General features: G+C 38.2%; 2 protein-coding genes and 1 long non-coding RNA gene across 4 annotated transcripts; 1 reads left to right on the forward strand and 2 right to left on the reverse strand.

Moving 5' to 3' along the window:
- Window positions 1-887: 887 nt before the first annotated feature.
- LOC111251565 (uncharacterized) lies at window positions 888-5,524 on the reverse strand. 2 transcript variants are annotated; one of them, XM_022808238.2, is made up of 5 exons: window positions 4,938-5,524; window positions 4,182-4,241; window positions 3,228-3,386; window positions 3,002-3,118; window positions 888-2,782 (listed from the first exon to the last, which is right to left on the reverse strand). In XM_022808238.2, the coding sequence occupies exons 3-5, from the start codon at window positions 3,363-3,365 to the stop codon at window positions 1,886-1,888; spliced, it is 1,152 nt and encodes a 383-aa protein (XP_022663973.1). In that variant the 5' UTR covers window positions 3,366-3,386; window positions 4,182-4,241; window positions 4,938-5,524; the 3' UTR covers window positions 888-1,885. The 2 variants fall into 2 exon arrangements, with proteins under 2 accessions (XP_022663973.1, XP_022663970.1); XM_022808235.2 differs by lacking the exon at window positions 4,182-4,241.
- On the forward strand, window positions 4,377-10,203 carry LOC147755275 (uncharacterized). The gene is made up of 4 exons (XR_015328662.1): window positions 4,377-4,764; window positions 6,448-6,595; window positions 8,333-8,413; window positions 9,166-10,203. It is a non-coding gene; the product is annotated as an uncharacterized LOC147755275 (long non-coding RNA).
- Window positions 5,969-11,255, reverse strand: LOC111251564 (WD repeat-containing protein 43). Its single transcript, XM_022808234.2, has 10 exons — window positions 10,842-11,255; window positions 10,052-10,141; window positions 9,689-9,788; window positions 9,178-9,346; window positions 8,841-8,934; window positions 8,322-8,672; window positions 7,822-7,931; window positions 7,324-7,554; window positions 6,804-6,998; window positions 5,969-6,577 (listed from the first exon to the last, which is right to left on the reverse strand). The coding sequence occupies exons 1-10, from the start codon at window positions 10,986-10,988 to the stop codon at window positions 6,421-6,423; spliced, it is 1,644 nt and encodes a 547-aa protein (XP_022663969.1). The 5' UTR covers window positions 10,989-11,255; the 3' UTR covers window positions 5,969-6,420.
- Window positions 11,256-16,210: the final 4,955 nt, after the last annotated feature.

Raw genomic sequence — 16,210 nt, forward strand, 5'->3', positions numbered from 1 at the left:
TTAGATCGTAGGAGAAGTTTTACCTCCATTTCTTTCGGGAACTCTAAGTCAATTTGCTTAACTGCAATTACTTTGCTGAGGGAGTCAACTATCCGGTGTAAATGGACTGCCACCGTTTTGATCAAATTTTTTTTATATCTAAGGCAAATATGACATCACACTAGAAGTAAAACACTATAGTAATTGCTTCTGCTGTTTATAAAAAACTTATGACAGTGAATATGCAAAATTGCTAGATAAGAAGGAAAAACCTTTTTATTATATTAATTTTATAATAGGATTTTTGTTTTATTAAAACTTCAAAAAAATGTATTCAACTGTGAAATAAACAGAGCTGCTTATTTCACAGTTAATTTAGTATGTCATACACACGTTGATGTTTCGCTCGAATCTTTGTTCTCGTGTTGATACATTCATTCGAAAAGTATATACAGTTGGTTTTTCGGTAATGAATCATCAATTAATTTTTCTCAATGGGTTTTTCTGTGAAAGCATTTTTGAGACTGTGACTTTATTATAACAATTTAACAATTATTCACAGCTTCATCGTGCAAATTTAAATATAATAATTTACTATAAGGTCGTATTTTAATACACATTTAGGACTTTGACTCCAAACACCATTTTCAACAGGTTATTACACCGGGTTCCTTTTCACTTATGTTCTCTTTACCTTGTAGTTCCTATGACTGCAACCACCTTACTTTATCTAGTTTAAAGAAAATGTTAGAAAGGGTTGTTTTTTCCATTTATCCATGCCATTTAATTGATAAAGATGCGGGGTAAGTTTCTAAATCGCAACCTAATTTGAATCGTAAATCCTTTCGTTCCCTATTTCGATTTCCAAATTGCGTATTCGGTTAACACACTAAGGCAGAACAAACAAGTTGAGAGATACATTAATTCCCGTTGAGTTTCTTTATTTAATATTTAAGCATGATGCGAGATGATTGAAGAAAGCACTTTTTATTGCTTTTTTTACCATTTTGGACCACGCTTGCTCAAATATAGTCTAGCTCGACGCTAAAATTCAAGTGCTTCTTCTTGATGGGCATTTATTAGTTACACTTTGGACTCTCTGCCTTTAGCATTAAGTTCCTTAGTTCTTACCTATACAGTTCGTAGCTCATTTATTGTATCAACTGAAGGTCGGCACATGTGTACTCTTAAAATTTTTAAATATTTTTACGCGACTCATGACTCATATGAATTATTTATGTACAATGTACGAGAGACCAACCTAATCAAAGGAGTCAATCAAAATATCGAATTTAATCTTAATAATTACTGTTCAATTAGTAGATGAACTTTATAAAAGTTTTGGGGCAATTTCTTTTGGCCACTAGTACTGACAATATTTTTTACTTTAAAATATTATTTATAGCATAACCTTCAATGTTGTTCGTTCTACCGCTTCTTATTTACTCGCCCTTTTGCGTCGGAAAGCGCACATGTTTTTTCAAAAAATTCTTAATGAAACAATATTAGATGTTGACTATAGTTTCAAGTTGCATATATTCCGAGGGATTTGATATTATTATGCGTATACAAACGAATTAATTACCCGTTCGCTTAATTACCGAGCTACGCATTTATTTGCATAGTAAAGGTAAATATGTTATCATGTATAAGTAATGATAATAAATATTATTATTGTTATTATATACACCTACTTTACATGCCCCATTGGACGTGCATACATGGCTATTTCGTTATAGATAATGGTTTCGTCAAGAAACAGCGTATCACGTTATTTTCGATGTTCGGTACCGCAATCCAAGGAGCAATTAGTCTTAATTTTTGGCTATGAAACGCAAATCTTCATGGAACCATCCCGTGTATGCCATTTTCTTTTTTATTCAGGAAATGATTAAGAAAAGTTTATCTACATATGCTGCATTTGAGTCTGCTGAATTTGCTGGTTAGCAAGCGCTTGTCGTCGTTTATTTCTCTGTAGATGGTCCATAATCGTTTTCGAGATCGTTTCGTGTGCCGCGCGGATCATCTGCTGCAAAGCGTCAGCATAAAAAATGAGGCGTTGACCACTGCGTTCACTTTGAATCATCTGCATCTTCCAAATCGAGTCTTCTACAAGGGCATTCAGACTTTGATGAGCACTACAGTCCTCTTGGGTGACGACCAGCATCGGCCCTTCGTTCTCATGTTCACTTGTCTGCATTTGAACCTGGTGTTGTTCCATGTGGTGTCCAGCCTCTTCACCGTCAGCGGCCATCTCGTCGGGTATTTGCTCATGTACCACGTGCATCTCGCGCGGCGGTGGCCGTACCATCTGGTATTGAACTTCGCCATCTTGTATGCCTTCGGCCTGCATAACCTGCATTTCCTCCATGGGCACCTGACCTTCCTCAGCTCCCTCAACGGCCTCCATCTGAACTCCCTCAGCCTCAGGGTCGTCATCGTCGATTACTTGTAACCGGCCCGAAATGTTCCCGTCAAGCTGCTTTACTTTGTAGTTAATATTATGATTGCAATGTGTCAACGAACCCATACATCGGATCGTGTCATCCTTTTGAAAGAAAATCTTAAGGTACGCAGTGCAAAAGGTCCCAATCTTGATGCTGTTTCGGCTGTCGCCCCGATTCTTACGGTCAACCTTTTGGCCTTCACGATTACACCGAAAAAGGATAAATGGTTCTTCGGATTCTGTGCGACCTTTACGTCGCGACGTGGCTTTAATTAAAAAGTGGCCTTTACTCCTCAAACTAACCCGATAGGCGTCAAATTCAGACAACGATTGGAAACGACTTTCAATCCAGTCCACCTACAAAACGAGACCAACAAGAATGAACTGCTAGATATTGAAACTATAATAGATAAGGTTAATAAAACTGGGGCATTGGGCAACCCCTCATTCGGGTAGTATTTGTTGCGACATTAGTCAGACCCAGCATTTGCTTGTCACAAGAGTAATCTATTACGCCAAATCGAGTAGCCGCATTTATGTTACTGCAGCAAAGGTTATAAAGGTTTGTTCACTCACCACAATACCATGATGACTCTCCAAATGTCTTAAGAGCTCATTACGGCTTTTGCACACCTCCATGCAGCCTGCAGCCCCCATAACACAAGGGAACTGCGTACAACGCCACTGTCCTGCCTGTGGAAGTAAGTACGGAAGAAGCGTGTTAGTTCGCATCCTACGAAAAATACCGTTAAATTTTGGACGACACTAATACTGCATATAACACTGTAGGGTATTCTCTCACCTTAACAATGTTATGAAGTTCATTGGAGACATCTGGATGGGCTCTACGAATGTGCTCCTGAAGGCTGACGACTGATGAGTATGCTTTCGCACAGCCGGGACACTCGAGGTTCTTGCGACGGCCACCTGCTTTTCTCATTTGAGGTGACACGGGTGCACCCTAATGGTAGTCGATAGTCACATAGAAAACGTGGTAACGCGGGTTAGAATACGTCTAGTTATAATTTATTTATGCTATCGGGAAACAATTTGGGAGACAATCATAGCCAGCAGATGAACTTTGCTTGCTCTACATTGTGATTAAGAAAAAGAGATTTCAGTAAACGCTGAGACGTACAGTCCGTGTAGGTGAATCTTTACAACACGCAATTAGGTGCAGGTTTCTAACTTATTAACAACAGTGGTATTATCAACGGTCAAAAAAACAATACCAGCTTCCAGCTGCCAGTAAGTAAGCAGTTTTGAAATAATAAATATACTGATCAGGCAATTGAGCATTCTATCTAAATTGCCTCTATAAATCGCATCAAGCCACGTTTAAATACTTGAAATGCTTTAACCGGCAAAGATAGTCATAAAAAAAATAAAAATTATGGCTTCGCCCATAACAATAATTGCACTCGTTCCGCGCGCCCAATTTGAGAACCTTGAATTAGAAAAAAAACGACGGATAAAATAAATCTACGCAGCTAGGAAAAGAAATACACATTTCTATGGCATTTTTGATACGTAAAAAGAACTACGAGAGCATCCACTAAACATCAATGCACTTATCCATACGCAAAGCATTACACATATAATGCAGTTGAAATTTATGAATATCTTCATCAAAAAGGAAATTATTATGTACAGGCAGCCGTGAAATTGTGCGAAGACCTAAGTCGTGCTTAAAACAAGAAAAAAAATATCGAGTAGAATGTTAACAGTGTGACAGTGACGTCGAAAATTTACTAACAATATTTCCGTATGCGTTACGATATAACCGTCAGGTTAGACTCCGCCATTTGACACGAAACTACGTGGAATAAAGAAACAAAAACACAAATGATACTAATTTAGAATAATCTAATCTAAGACTAGAGAAGTGGTAAAGATACGAGTTGGACATATGAAGGCATTTTATGGGGCCCGATTTCGTTCGAATGTTTTGATCATTTGATATACTTGTTTAGACAACCATTTTAACTTTAATATGGTTATCGAAGAGTGGTACTCAATGTTCACTGTAACTTCTTTATCATTTATTGGGTTCTATGATGCCTTTAGGCTATTGCTGTCGCTCTTTTGTCAGCATGTCCCATAATCGGCCATTCGCTAGGCAGCGTTTGCCTTTCGAAGTAAACGCCTCTCAATCCAAGACACGGTTCGCTCACCGCAACCGACTGTGACATGTCGATAAGCAGATGTATCTAGAAATGAATCCTATACAGAGTGTAATTTGCTCTGGCGTCTCTGGTTGTTCGCCTGTCGGGTAGTGAAGGCGCGCCGGCTCATAACAACTGGCGAAAATAAGTGTCTGTAACAGGAGGGTCTCTGTGGTGAGCTAGTGACTTTGCTTTAATTTGTAGTTTGTTCAGTTTTCTCAGTGGCTCCGAATGTTCTCCGTCGATGTTATAGATTTGAAAAACCTTTTTCGATAAGCCCTCTGAATTCCTTGACGAAACACAGGCAGTTTGCTGTATGACTTGTTTTTAATACATTTGATTCTCACCTCTGCGTCGTTATGGCTGGACTGTGCCTGGCTTGAGGACGGTCCCTGTTGTTGGTCTAAATCCTTCATGTCTATTTTCAACACCCTTGATTGTTCTTACAACGACTGCATCAATTCAATCTGAATATCTCCTTTGGCGTAGATCCTATAGGCTTGAACACGTAACGCACATAAACACGGTGGCTCTGTGATTAAGGGTTACTGCCATATAGCCGACACTCACTATAAACACAACGATAACATTACAAGATACATAGGATCTCTCCCCCCAGTGACATTGTAAGCTCCGAATGAACGTATAACGCGAAACTCAAAAAGGCGTCGGCGTCTGCTTTAAATTTTTGGCGCCAACGCCGTCTGCTGCGGTCGCCATCTTTCGACGACTCGGGTTTGTTCCTTTCTAGCCATGTGTGCTTCACTAGATTGGACTATTACAAACGGTAAAAGCTGCAGCGGAGCCAGAAAAGATAGACAGCATCTCAGACATCAGCCATTTAAACTAACTTAATGCTACATCCCGTTCGTTGGACTCAATTAAAAGCTATCCGCGAACCACTAAACTTCAAAATACGTTTACAACCATTTAAGAAATGTTTCTTCCAGTTGAAAGTAAATATTAAAATAAGCGCCTTTGCCTTAGGTATTTGGGATTTAAAATATCTGACTAACTTTCTACAAACTTATATGGTCAATGAGAGTTATTTTATTCTTTACAAATGTTGTCTTGTTGGTTCTGAAGGATCAAACTTTTATTGGCACGTATTCTAATTATGATCGGAGCACAGTAAAAGGCCTTTAAATAACTTGATATTAACGGATAATCAACACATTAAAAAGGACATCCGTTTAGTGTACCTGCATCGCATGTACACATATCTGTTTATCGAGGACACACGTTGACATGACTAGTACTAGAAACTAACCATCTTTTAGCCAATGTCAACATATAATTTATTTTGCGAGGCAAACTGTGATGAAAAATGCTATGGTAGGATTATACATAACAGCCCTGTGAGAAATTAGATAAAAACTGAATGCGATCTATCTATTTATTCTACACGATCAAAGCAAACTTACTATATCTTGGCTTAAGGACAAATTATTTGTCAAAATTAGTTCTTTTTCGTTATGTCTTACATATTTCTATTTTTGTTTAATGTATAATAGAATTCCGACTAAAGATAAATGTCTTCGGCGAAAACTGCTAAAGACAGCACTCTCCTGTCATTGAAGCCACATAATGAGTATTAAAAAGCATTCTGTCACAGAGAAAAACTTTACATTTAATCGTGCGATTGCTCCTGCGAACGCTGCACTCATAATAAGAGATAATGTTCCTCCCTGAGCCCTACAACAACAACAATAAATGCCCCGTCGTCCATATGACCATCAAATTTTACAGTAGTCATTTCATCTTCGTTTTCACCCTACGCTATACAAAACCTTACACTAAATTATGTTCTATTTTTTATTGCTACATTGGTCACGCTTCGACTTCCATGATCTCTAGCTCATCATGCCCTTCGTCAGGACTTGAAGCTTCACCCGCCGAATTCGCCTCCTCCAAATCAAGTGGCGACGCAATGTCATCTTCTTCCACCACGGTAATTTCTGCATCAGTGACGACCTGCGACTGATATCTGGTACCAAAAAAAAAAGTAAGAATTAGCATTATACGTTTTAGTAAAGTTTAGGCAAAAAAATGATGTATATTTTATAACTAGTTTACCGTTCTTAAGAGGTTAGCGTATGAATCGTTTCCATGGTCACCAGGCATCGCTTGTGGCTTTTGCTGCAGTAGCATTGTAGCGTCTTCTAACTGTAATACCCACTACTGAACTCGCACCTTCTACTGTCCCAGCTTACCTCGTTGTAGTTAGAAGTGAATTAAGTGTAGACTTGATCTCGACTACTCGATCGGTACATGTTAATCGACTTCGTAAGACGTAAAGAAGTGGTTGCAGCAGTTGTGGGCATGACTCAAGGTACGAACTGTGGTGAAGCAACAGAAAGCGTGTCCAACGTAGCGCAGGTGCCACAAAACCTGGACGACAGTGCAGCCTGTAACCCAGCGTATAAGACAAATTCATAAATATTATGGGTTTCACTATTTGAATTGCTGTGCAATCTACGACAAATGCTGAAATATCGAAAGCGCATTTGAAATAAAAAAAAAAACAATCTGCAAATTATATTTTGAACACTTAAACGGTCTTACCATCTTTCATTGTTTCGTTGTTAGTCAATAATAGCCGGAGAAATCAAACGAAAACGTTTTTTAAATGTACATATGTGTTGATGAAAAAAGCTATATTTATAAGCGCTTGCGGTCCTACAGCTGTTTTTTTTTTTAATCAACTTATATATCTGTGCTAAATATACGTACCTGTTTTCCAGCTCTTTAATGAATAATTGTATAGCATCGACGGGAAGTTTTTTAACGGTATTATTCACGACTTCAAGATCGTGCCTGAATATAACTGCATTCAACATTGTTCGATCGCTAGACTGTAGACCTTGGAGTAATAAATGAACCATATTATCAGTTCGCGGATTAAGAAGGGGTTGGTCGTCTAGTTCCTCCCCTTTTCCAGAATCGGAGCCCCCATCAAGTAACCTGAAAAGCAGTTAACCGATAGCAATATTAGGCTAACTGCGGAATAAATTGATTTTTCAAGTATATAAAATAATGCTAAGTCATCACCCAGAACGAAAGATACAGCTTTTCCACTTTTAAGGTTGCGGAAAGATAAGATTTCGAAAAACTCAGAAAGCAAAACTGCAGCGTAACTTGCCAAAATAAAATACAGCATAAATTTAAAAAAAAAAGTGTTAAAAGCATAGCTATCACCTTAATTTCTCCGAATAGTCCACACTGACATACCGTTCTTCCAGTGGAACCTCATCACGATCCTCGTAATTAGGTGCGCTTTTCGCAGTGTTTTGTGCTCGCTCGTTTAGAGGACCGATTATTTTTGGTGCAGACGGTTTGTACTGTCAAAAGATGAAAGTAACAATTAAAATTTTATAGTCCGTCAAACGAATCATGTTTGGCGAATCATAGCATGTTCAAATAGAGTGCATATATTATGATATCTGGTAGCATTTGATAATTATGACTCGCATGAATTCTAAACAGAGTTCTCTTTCTAGAGAGATCAACTTCTTTAAGAAATATAGAAATGCATTATGCACGCCCATTGCTTCCTCGAGTTTACGGTTATAGTGTAAGACTCGCACTGGCTAAAACTCAGATGTCTCTGAATCCAAGGCCATTAGAAGTGTTCACGTTATTTCAGTTTTACGGAGATTAGATATAATACAAAAACTAACCCGCAGTATACAAAACTTTTGCTATTCTTATATAATCTAAGTTTCGTTTACATGTGTTACAGGAACTCCTGCGAAGTCTGTAGATGTTGGAATTGGCTTGCTGGTTACGTCCCGAATGAGGACATGGTTTCTCACAGGCAAAGGTACTATCTCTATACGAGGCCTTCCCGTTGGCCCATAGACTAGCAATAGCTGGCAGTTTATAACACGTGCTTCATGTATTTGCACTGGTGTGGCGTCGGTTGTGGCCACCTGTATTGTTATCTTGCGTTTCCATTCGTGTTCAGAATTATCACCCCCTTCTGGATTGCGAGTCCACACGACACATTCGCCAGCGGAGCAGACGGCACAAAGCCACTTATCGCTGCTCTGAAGTGATATCACTTCGCTGGGAGATATTACCTGTGAACAAGTTAATCATGATTTATAACCGAAGTTTAATAACAATAATACCGCCTACTTCACCTCATGCTAAAGACACGCAGTTGCTATGTTAAAAATGTCAGTGAAGGGGCATATAAAATTAAATAAACGAAGTTTAGTTCATGCGCTCAATATAGGCATACGCACCAATGTCGATTTGCACCGCAACTTCTTACTCCAAATAACTAGGTGTCTATCTGCGCAGCTCAGGACTTTCGAATCTTCAGTTGTGAGTAAAAACCTGCAAAAATATATGCACAGTGCCACAGGCCTTGCCACTTCGTCTGAACTACTTTTGGGTTTGCGCATTCTGTTTCATTACTTCAATGGCTTTCAATGATGAGAATTCTATGGGGTAGGTCGTTTGATTATAAACATCACTGTATTCTCACAGACAGTTTCTGAGTTGAAGTTATATTTTAAGTAATTTGTTTTCCATTGTAGATATACCAAGTTTTGTTCTCTATTGCAGATATACACCAACCTGATAGGAGATACGTGCTGTGTTGTAACTGTCTTTAGCAGAGTTCGTTTGTCAACATCAAACATCCGCAGCTGTGATATCGACGCGGCAAGCAGTCGAGATCCCCCATTAACTGCCGCTAACGAGTAAAGCGGCCTCGATTCGGACGCTTGCTCCCATTGAAGGCGAACTAAAGTTGGTTAAGTAAATTTTAGGTGCTATCATTACGTTAACTACAGTATAACTCTATTCTCATATCATATATATTATATACGATGATATATGTTCAACCTATATCCGGTGCAAGCGCAAACCATGCTGACCATAGGATTCATCTTCACTGGTTTTACAAATTTCTCTATTTTCAATTAAGTGCGCGCTGATGCCGAGTGGCATATCAACCTTGACACAGTTTGGATCAGGCTACTTTTTGCTGATAAACAAAGGCAGACAATATGTGTAACATTGACCTTTCTGGTAACATAAGCCATAATGAAAGTAGTATGAGTAAAACATTAACTATTTTACGTACTTTGTTGTATGAGCTGGTATTCGTGAATGGCGCCATCTTGACCGCATGAAAGGACGCGTTCGGAAATGACCAATAGATTCTCCACGGCACCAGCGTGAACCTACATGTACAATCCGAATGGTATCGAGGTTTTGTTTTTTGAACGTAGGAATAGAAATAAAATCTCTGTGCTGATACATTTGACTGCATTGGAAAAAAAATGTGGCACCAACATTGCTCAATTCATTGACATAACCACTATACGCACAGTAAAGTCTACGAATGGCAATCAACACGTTTAGATGCGTTTTTAGTATACGCTTTATGCAAGTGTAGATGGATAATCTAAAACGAACAGAGTCGTATTTTGCTTTTTGTACTTACTTTTTTCAAATATGCTTTCACTTTTGTTTCAAGTGCATCGAAAATAATAACCGTTCCGTCATGACCCCCGAGAATAAGCAGGTTATTTCCCTAAAAGAATGCGATAAAAAATAATATTGCTATTTGATTAAAAGGAATTTTAAAATCGATCATTTGTGGGATGTTTATTATCTACTAAGCAGTACAGTCCCTGTGATAGCTTTGTAGGTAACGGATTTGCTTGCTTATCTTAGGGCCGGGCATAGACAGACTTTGTTTCGTGCTAGGAGCCACTTATTTGCAGGAATGCCGAATGACGATATCGGACGTGAAATTCAAAACACAAAGCTATAGTAGTGCAGGTAGTTTCCTCTTCTACGTGTTCATTAAAACGGTATGAATATAAAGTAACGTATTTCAGGTTTGACTCTATTATTTTATACAAGTCAATCAATATACTCAGACAAACCGTTATGTATACACAAAATTTACGCATAAGCAGTATTGTTGTCCTAGCATGTTTCACAAGTGAGATTTTATACACTCAAAAAAACCAAAATTTGATTATTGATTTATTGCTAAAAACCTCTTCTTGTTGGAAGTTCGTTCACTAATAAACTATCAAGCACTTTCTTTCTGATGGAATAATAGGATAGTACCCTTACGTAAGATTGCAAATTAACAACCACATAAAAGAAAACCGATCTACCACACTTTCAATGAGAAAATAACGTTCATAGAGTTAGTTTAATCGGTTGTTTACGTCTGAATATTTTTTTTCAAAAGGTCCACTAGCTTCCCGCTCACCTACCTCCCATCGAACACAGTTGGCAGCACATTGTAGATGACTTTCTGGTACATATTCGCCTAGTACCATACCCGTAACGTTATCATATATCACGACACGCCCAGAGTCCCAAACCTGTGCACAAAATTGATCGTTCGCTCGAAAGCGCATGTCGGCGCAAAAATCGAACTTGCGGGACCGGCCACAATAATAACACTGCTAACAACAAACTCACGTGAACGGGACTTCTTCGAGAGCTGCTCCCCTAGTGATAGCGGACGTCAAAATAGATACAGAAGAAGGTAGCTAGACAGACTCAATGCGGCCAAAGTACGCTCGTCAAATACTGATTATGTTTAATGCACATATTTTTTGACAAATGTTCTCGGGCGTATTTTTAACCCTAAGCAACATCAGTTTTATGTCCTATACTTGTCCACCATAATTTGTTCCAGGGCAGCAAATGTACCAGCTTATGCGTTGATTCTTTCGTAAGCGGGATGTATCTAGCTCGAACCCGGCCAGCCAGCGTGTGACAGAATTTGAATTGTGTTTTGGCGGTCCATGCGTTCAGGGCTTTCAGAGTTTTTCTATTTTTATGTCTATTTCGTGACGGCAAAAATTGTGTTTGCAAATGTCGCGATAGTTACGGGCTATATGACGCACGTTCAAGTTCTCCAATAACAAATGACTCAGCAGTGGCCGTTCTGCCGTCAGGCCATTATTCCATATAAGTGATTAGATAAAAAAAACCTTATTTTTTGTTATTCTATAGAACAATAGAGATCAGTTAGTTATGGATGATTTTTAGAGTCTGACAGCTTGTTTTGAATTTTATCATCTGGGGTTCCAGGTTTTGCTTTTGGTAAGTGTAGTCCATTGCATAAACAAAACAGCTAACCTTATTATGCATACGGTTCCCATGATAGTGCAGTAACAACATGCTTGTCTATTAAACTCAAGTTCAGACTAAACTTATATAGTCTGGGTTCGAAATCGGACATAGACATGTTTCATTTTGTGCTGGCCAGCCCTCTGAATCAATGCCTAACCGCTTAATTATTTGATATAGGATTCGATTAATTTATTATGCGTATCCATTTTTTAACAGCATCATAATAATAAAAATCGAAATTAACTAATAATCGAAATTAATGTTTTTTTTTTTAACAACGGCGTAGTGGGATACACATAGTCACTAACGTAGCTGATCGCAATTAGGTATTTTTCATAGTATCCCAAGAGTCCTTATGACAGGGGTTCAAAGTAAAGACAGCCCAATTCCCGCAAATGATACGTGAGAGGCGTACATGTGAGATGCCCTGTTAGGTTTATGCGAAGCAGCATCTGTTATATAATTATTTACTAGTAGGATCTCTAATATATATAAATGTTAAGATTTACGACCAAGGTAATGATTCCGTTTACAGTGTTGAAACAGTTTTTGATGCTCTTTTTTTTGTTGAGTCCACCCAGCGGTTATGTGAGTTACTGTAGACAGATATTTTAGAGAACGCCTTGTATACATGTGTGAAATTCTATGAGAATTATATCTATTGTGTTTACAAAATGTGAATTATCTGATCATGATATATTTGTGATCGTTGCATGTTGAATAGGCGTAAAATCTAATACGGCCCAAAAGCACTAACTTCCTTCTCATAGAGAACTTGCTAAGTTGAAGCGAGATAATTTTCTTTTTGGAAGACTCCACCAAATCGAAGAATTTTAATCGCGGTCGATCTTTATTTATGTCATATGTCGCGAACTGAGTGACAGCAAGCAGTAGTTATACACAGGAAGTAAACATTCAAAAGGATGCAAAACCGTCCCACAGCAAAACAATTATTCACAACCCGATTCGGAATTTAGAAGGTCCAGCATAGTGAAAATTTTTGCCTGTATATGATAGGCTTTAAGCCCATCATATGTTTTAATAAATCGGACGTTTGTCAATGAATAGGCCTTTTCAAGGGAGCTGTTAGGAATAGATACACTGTCATTGAAAAGGTCTTCATCTTAACTTCAATCTCACCTTGACGACTCATACGGCCTGCTATTCTAACGGTGTAATTATTCATACTATTCCGCAGTAACGATTCAATCTCATTTCTTTCATTCCGGCCACTTTCATGCTCGATTTGTAACAGATGAAACTGAAAATCCCGTGCTAAATCCCGTCTGTTTCTCTGCTCATCCGCCAAATGCTAAAATTCCGCACTCGAGTCTCGCTAGATACGCTCAGTGCATCAGTGTTCTGCCACAATAGCTCCCTCTTGTCAGCTTTGGCAGACCCAAAAGTGATTTTTGTTTGGTGTACTTAGGCGACTTTCTACGTACCGGCATATCCAGTAAACAAACCACCGTTTTATTTTCGGTACCTATCGGTCGAATATAAATAATACCAAGGAAAGGTTTCATGTTTATGAAAATTCATTTTTATCACTGAACAAATACAATTAGGAATCTATGAACAATATCAATCCGGAATCTCTAAAACATAGGTAGATATTTCTCGTGTTTAGTACTAGATATTAGTAATAATTTAGAACCGGCTATACATAAAGGATCACATTTGAAATAAAGGAATAGTACCTTAATTTCGAATACGTGTTATGTTTTTAGTGAAAATATCCACTGTTATACGATAGCTGCCCCACAGACGTAGCCCTTAAAACATCTCACTCAATATATTTGCCATCCCATATAGAATAGTTAAATTTATACGAAGAAATAAAAAAGCGTTAACAAGATTATTTTGTAGTGAAGCTCGTATATTTTTTGAAACCTTCATTCAGTAATCCTTACAACGTATTCGGCTAGAATATTATTATTAGATCGCCACAGAACTTTTTCGTATTTTTCGATCTCCTGATAAAAGGGTTGCGTTACACAGGTAAAAAAATAAACACTTTTAAGCTGACACTGCCAGCTTTCGATTGTTTGCTTGGTCACCTCACCAAGGAAACTTAATATGGCCTTAACATCATTGACGGAGTACCTGCCTTGCAGGATATTCGTTATTTACAAATTTAAATAGCTAGCATTCAGGTACCGGAAAGCTATGGAAATACATGAATACATTGTGACAAGCTCGGTCGGGCAAATAATTCCAGCTTATACATATATATGCATATATTGCGACAAACAAATATCCAGGGACCGTCCTTACATAAATATTCAAAGCATCATTTAACAATTATAAGTATTTCTGTGCTAGCTTGTCAGGGTGTTGCTGTTCAAAATTGCGCACCTGCAATCTTTGAGCTGAGTTTAGTTAGGAATAGCCTTGCAAAGGTGTACCTACCAAAAAAGAAGTTTGTACTTACCAGAAAAGCATAGCTTCAATACGGGTAGAGATCATTTTTTGATTAATGATTTTGAGTCAATTTTTGATTAATGATTTGTTCGCTTTATCTTGGTAAATGTTGAACATCGACAATTATAAACCACAAAAAAACAGTACCCATGTAACATTAACTAAGAATTAGATAAAGAAAAAGTGTTAAACCTGACTAGTATTGTGCCAGTATTACGGTTGCTTATTCGGTCAAAGTAAAACTGGAACCTGCAATCAGCAGAAACTTAGCAAAGTTCTTTGCAGAACTTTTTTTGCAAAGAACGCTTAAAACGCTAAGATGGTTAAGAAGTCCACTGAGTCAGACTGTGGAAAACATTCCCTTCATGTCTTCTACCAATTGACAAGTGGCCTACTTATCCGCTACCTCTGACAAATAGAACTTCTCTTTATTTTTTTTACCTGAATTGCCATATTGCTGAGAGTAGTTATTATGGCGGAGAATCGATAATATAACTGATACCTGTGGCTATTGCCTCGAGCCCGAAAGTTCTGTTATAGTAACAATTGGGAAAATGTTTTTATGTTCCGTTTAATTCAGTCTAATAGTGGTATGGGCGAGCCCAATCACTCGTGCCTGGCAAATTATCGATTCATCAAGCACTCCATGGTGTGCAGTCAAACACCATTATTTTGAATATTTCTTCTATATATAAATATTTATTTTTTGTTTATATTATATGTTAATGTTCACTACCACATAAATGGACGAACAGTTTAGGATTAAGACTTTTGAATTCCATACGAATTTAAATGAAAAAGTTCCGAATATTGCTGCGACGTCTGCCAGTCCTATCTTATTGAATCATAAAGAATGTTAAGGCTCTTGAGCCGCTGAAAGCAGATCTTAAAGTCCCCCCGAGTTATAATAACGATGGTATGTTAGGAAATCAACAAGAATTCTACCAAAAATGTTAGCAAACGATCGTACTTGACCATTTTTAGGAAAAATAATCTTCGTTCAGGTAAGAATATCTTGGTCAAAGGTAAGGATCACATATAATTGCTCAATGGTGGTGTTATAAAAAAAAACATAATATTAGTCTAAGAGTCTGTTACTCTATTCTAATTGCTGACACGAAAGTTATATTCGAACCAAGGTAACGTCTTCTGTTGGCCTATAGGCGTGTGTGTCATGAATGAGGTTGCTCGGACAGATCGGAACGAAACAGGGGTGATGTAGCAGCTTTCTCTGTTGCCTATTTATTGATTGTTGGACCTGCATGAGTGTTGCCAGCTATTGAAGCCTTGTTAAACTGCCGAGCTTAATATGAATGTGTGGCTTGCGCCAGTTTTTTATTAAATAGATCTTGGGTAAATTTTACCGGCCATTCCTTGCGTACGTGATCTTCATGCAAAACCTCACGACGACTTCACTTTGGTCCTCCTTACCGACGACTATTATAAAGCCTTTGTTGGTCGCAGGCGGGAGTTCTAAAAAGTCTCTGCTGACGTTAATACTAACTAGAGTATCACCCAAGGCAAGAAGTAACTTGTGCTAGTGGTAACATTTGACTACAAAGTTGAAGAAAGTTCGAAATGATAATTGTTCGGAAAGGTTGCGTCCCTCTTTTTTCTTGCTCATTATGGTGATGATGGATTGATTTATTGGTGCATTATTAGCGAACACAGTACAATAATACTGTACAATACAATAACAAAATAACATTCGAAAACAGTTCGAGAAAAATTAATGACGGCTATGTTTAGTACCCAAACGCACGGCCACTTGTCTAACTCCTTTGATTTAGTTCGCTCAAAGCGTCATAGGTCATAGGAAGTTAAGCCACCACGAATACCGTCCATCGACATGGGCGTCTTCAGTCGGTTATCGGAACTGATATGTCCTAGGTAGGCCAGCTTCAAGGGTTTTTTTCTCTGAAAGGGTTGTACTAACGAAGAGTCATTCCGTACTTATGTCGTTTCGCGCACTTAGAGAGCGTTAGCCCACCCAAGCTACGAAGGAAGCTACTTTCGACCCCCGTTCTTCACAAATATCGTGTTCTTACCAAAATATGCTTGTTGTCCGTCAGTA

This window comes from Varroa destructor, unplaced genomic scaffold, assembly GCF_002443255.2.
Source record: "Varroa destructor unplaced genomic scaffold, Vdes_3.0 BEIS01000005.1, whole genome shotgun sequence".
NCBI classification, from domain to species: Eukaryota; Metazoa; Arthropoda; class Arachnida; order Mesostigmata; family Varroidae; genus Varroa; species Varroa destructor.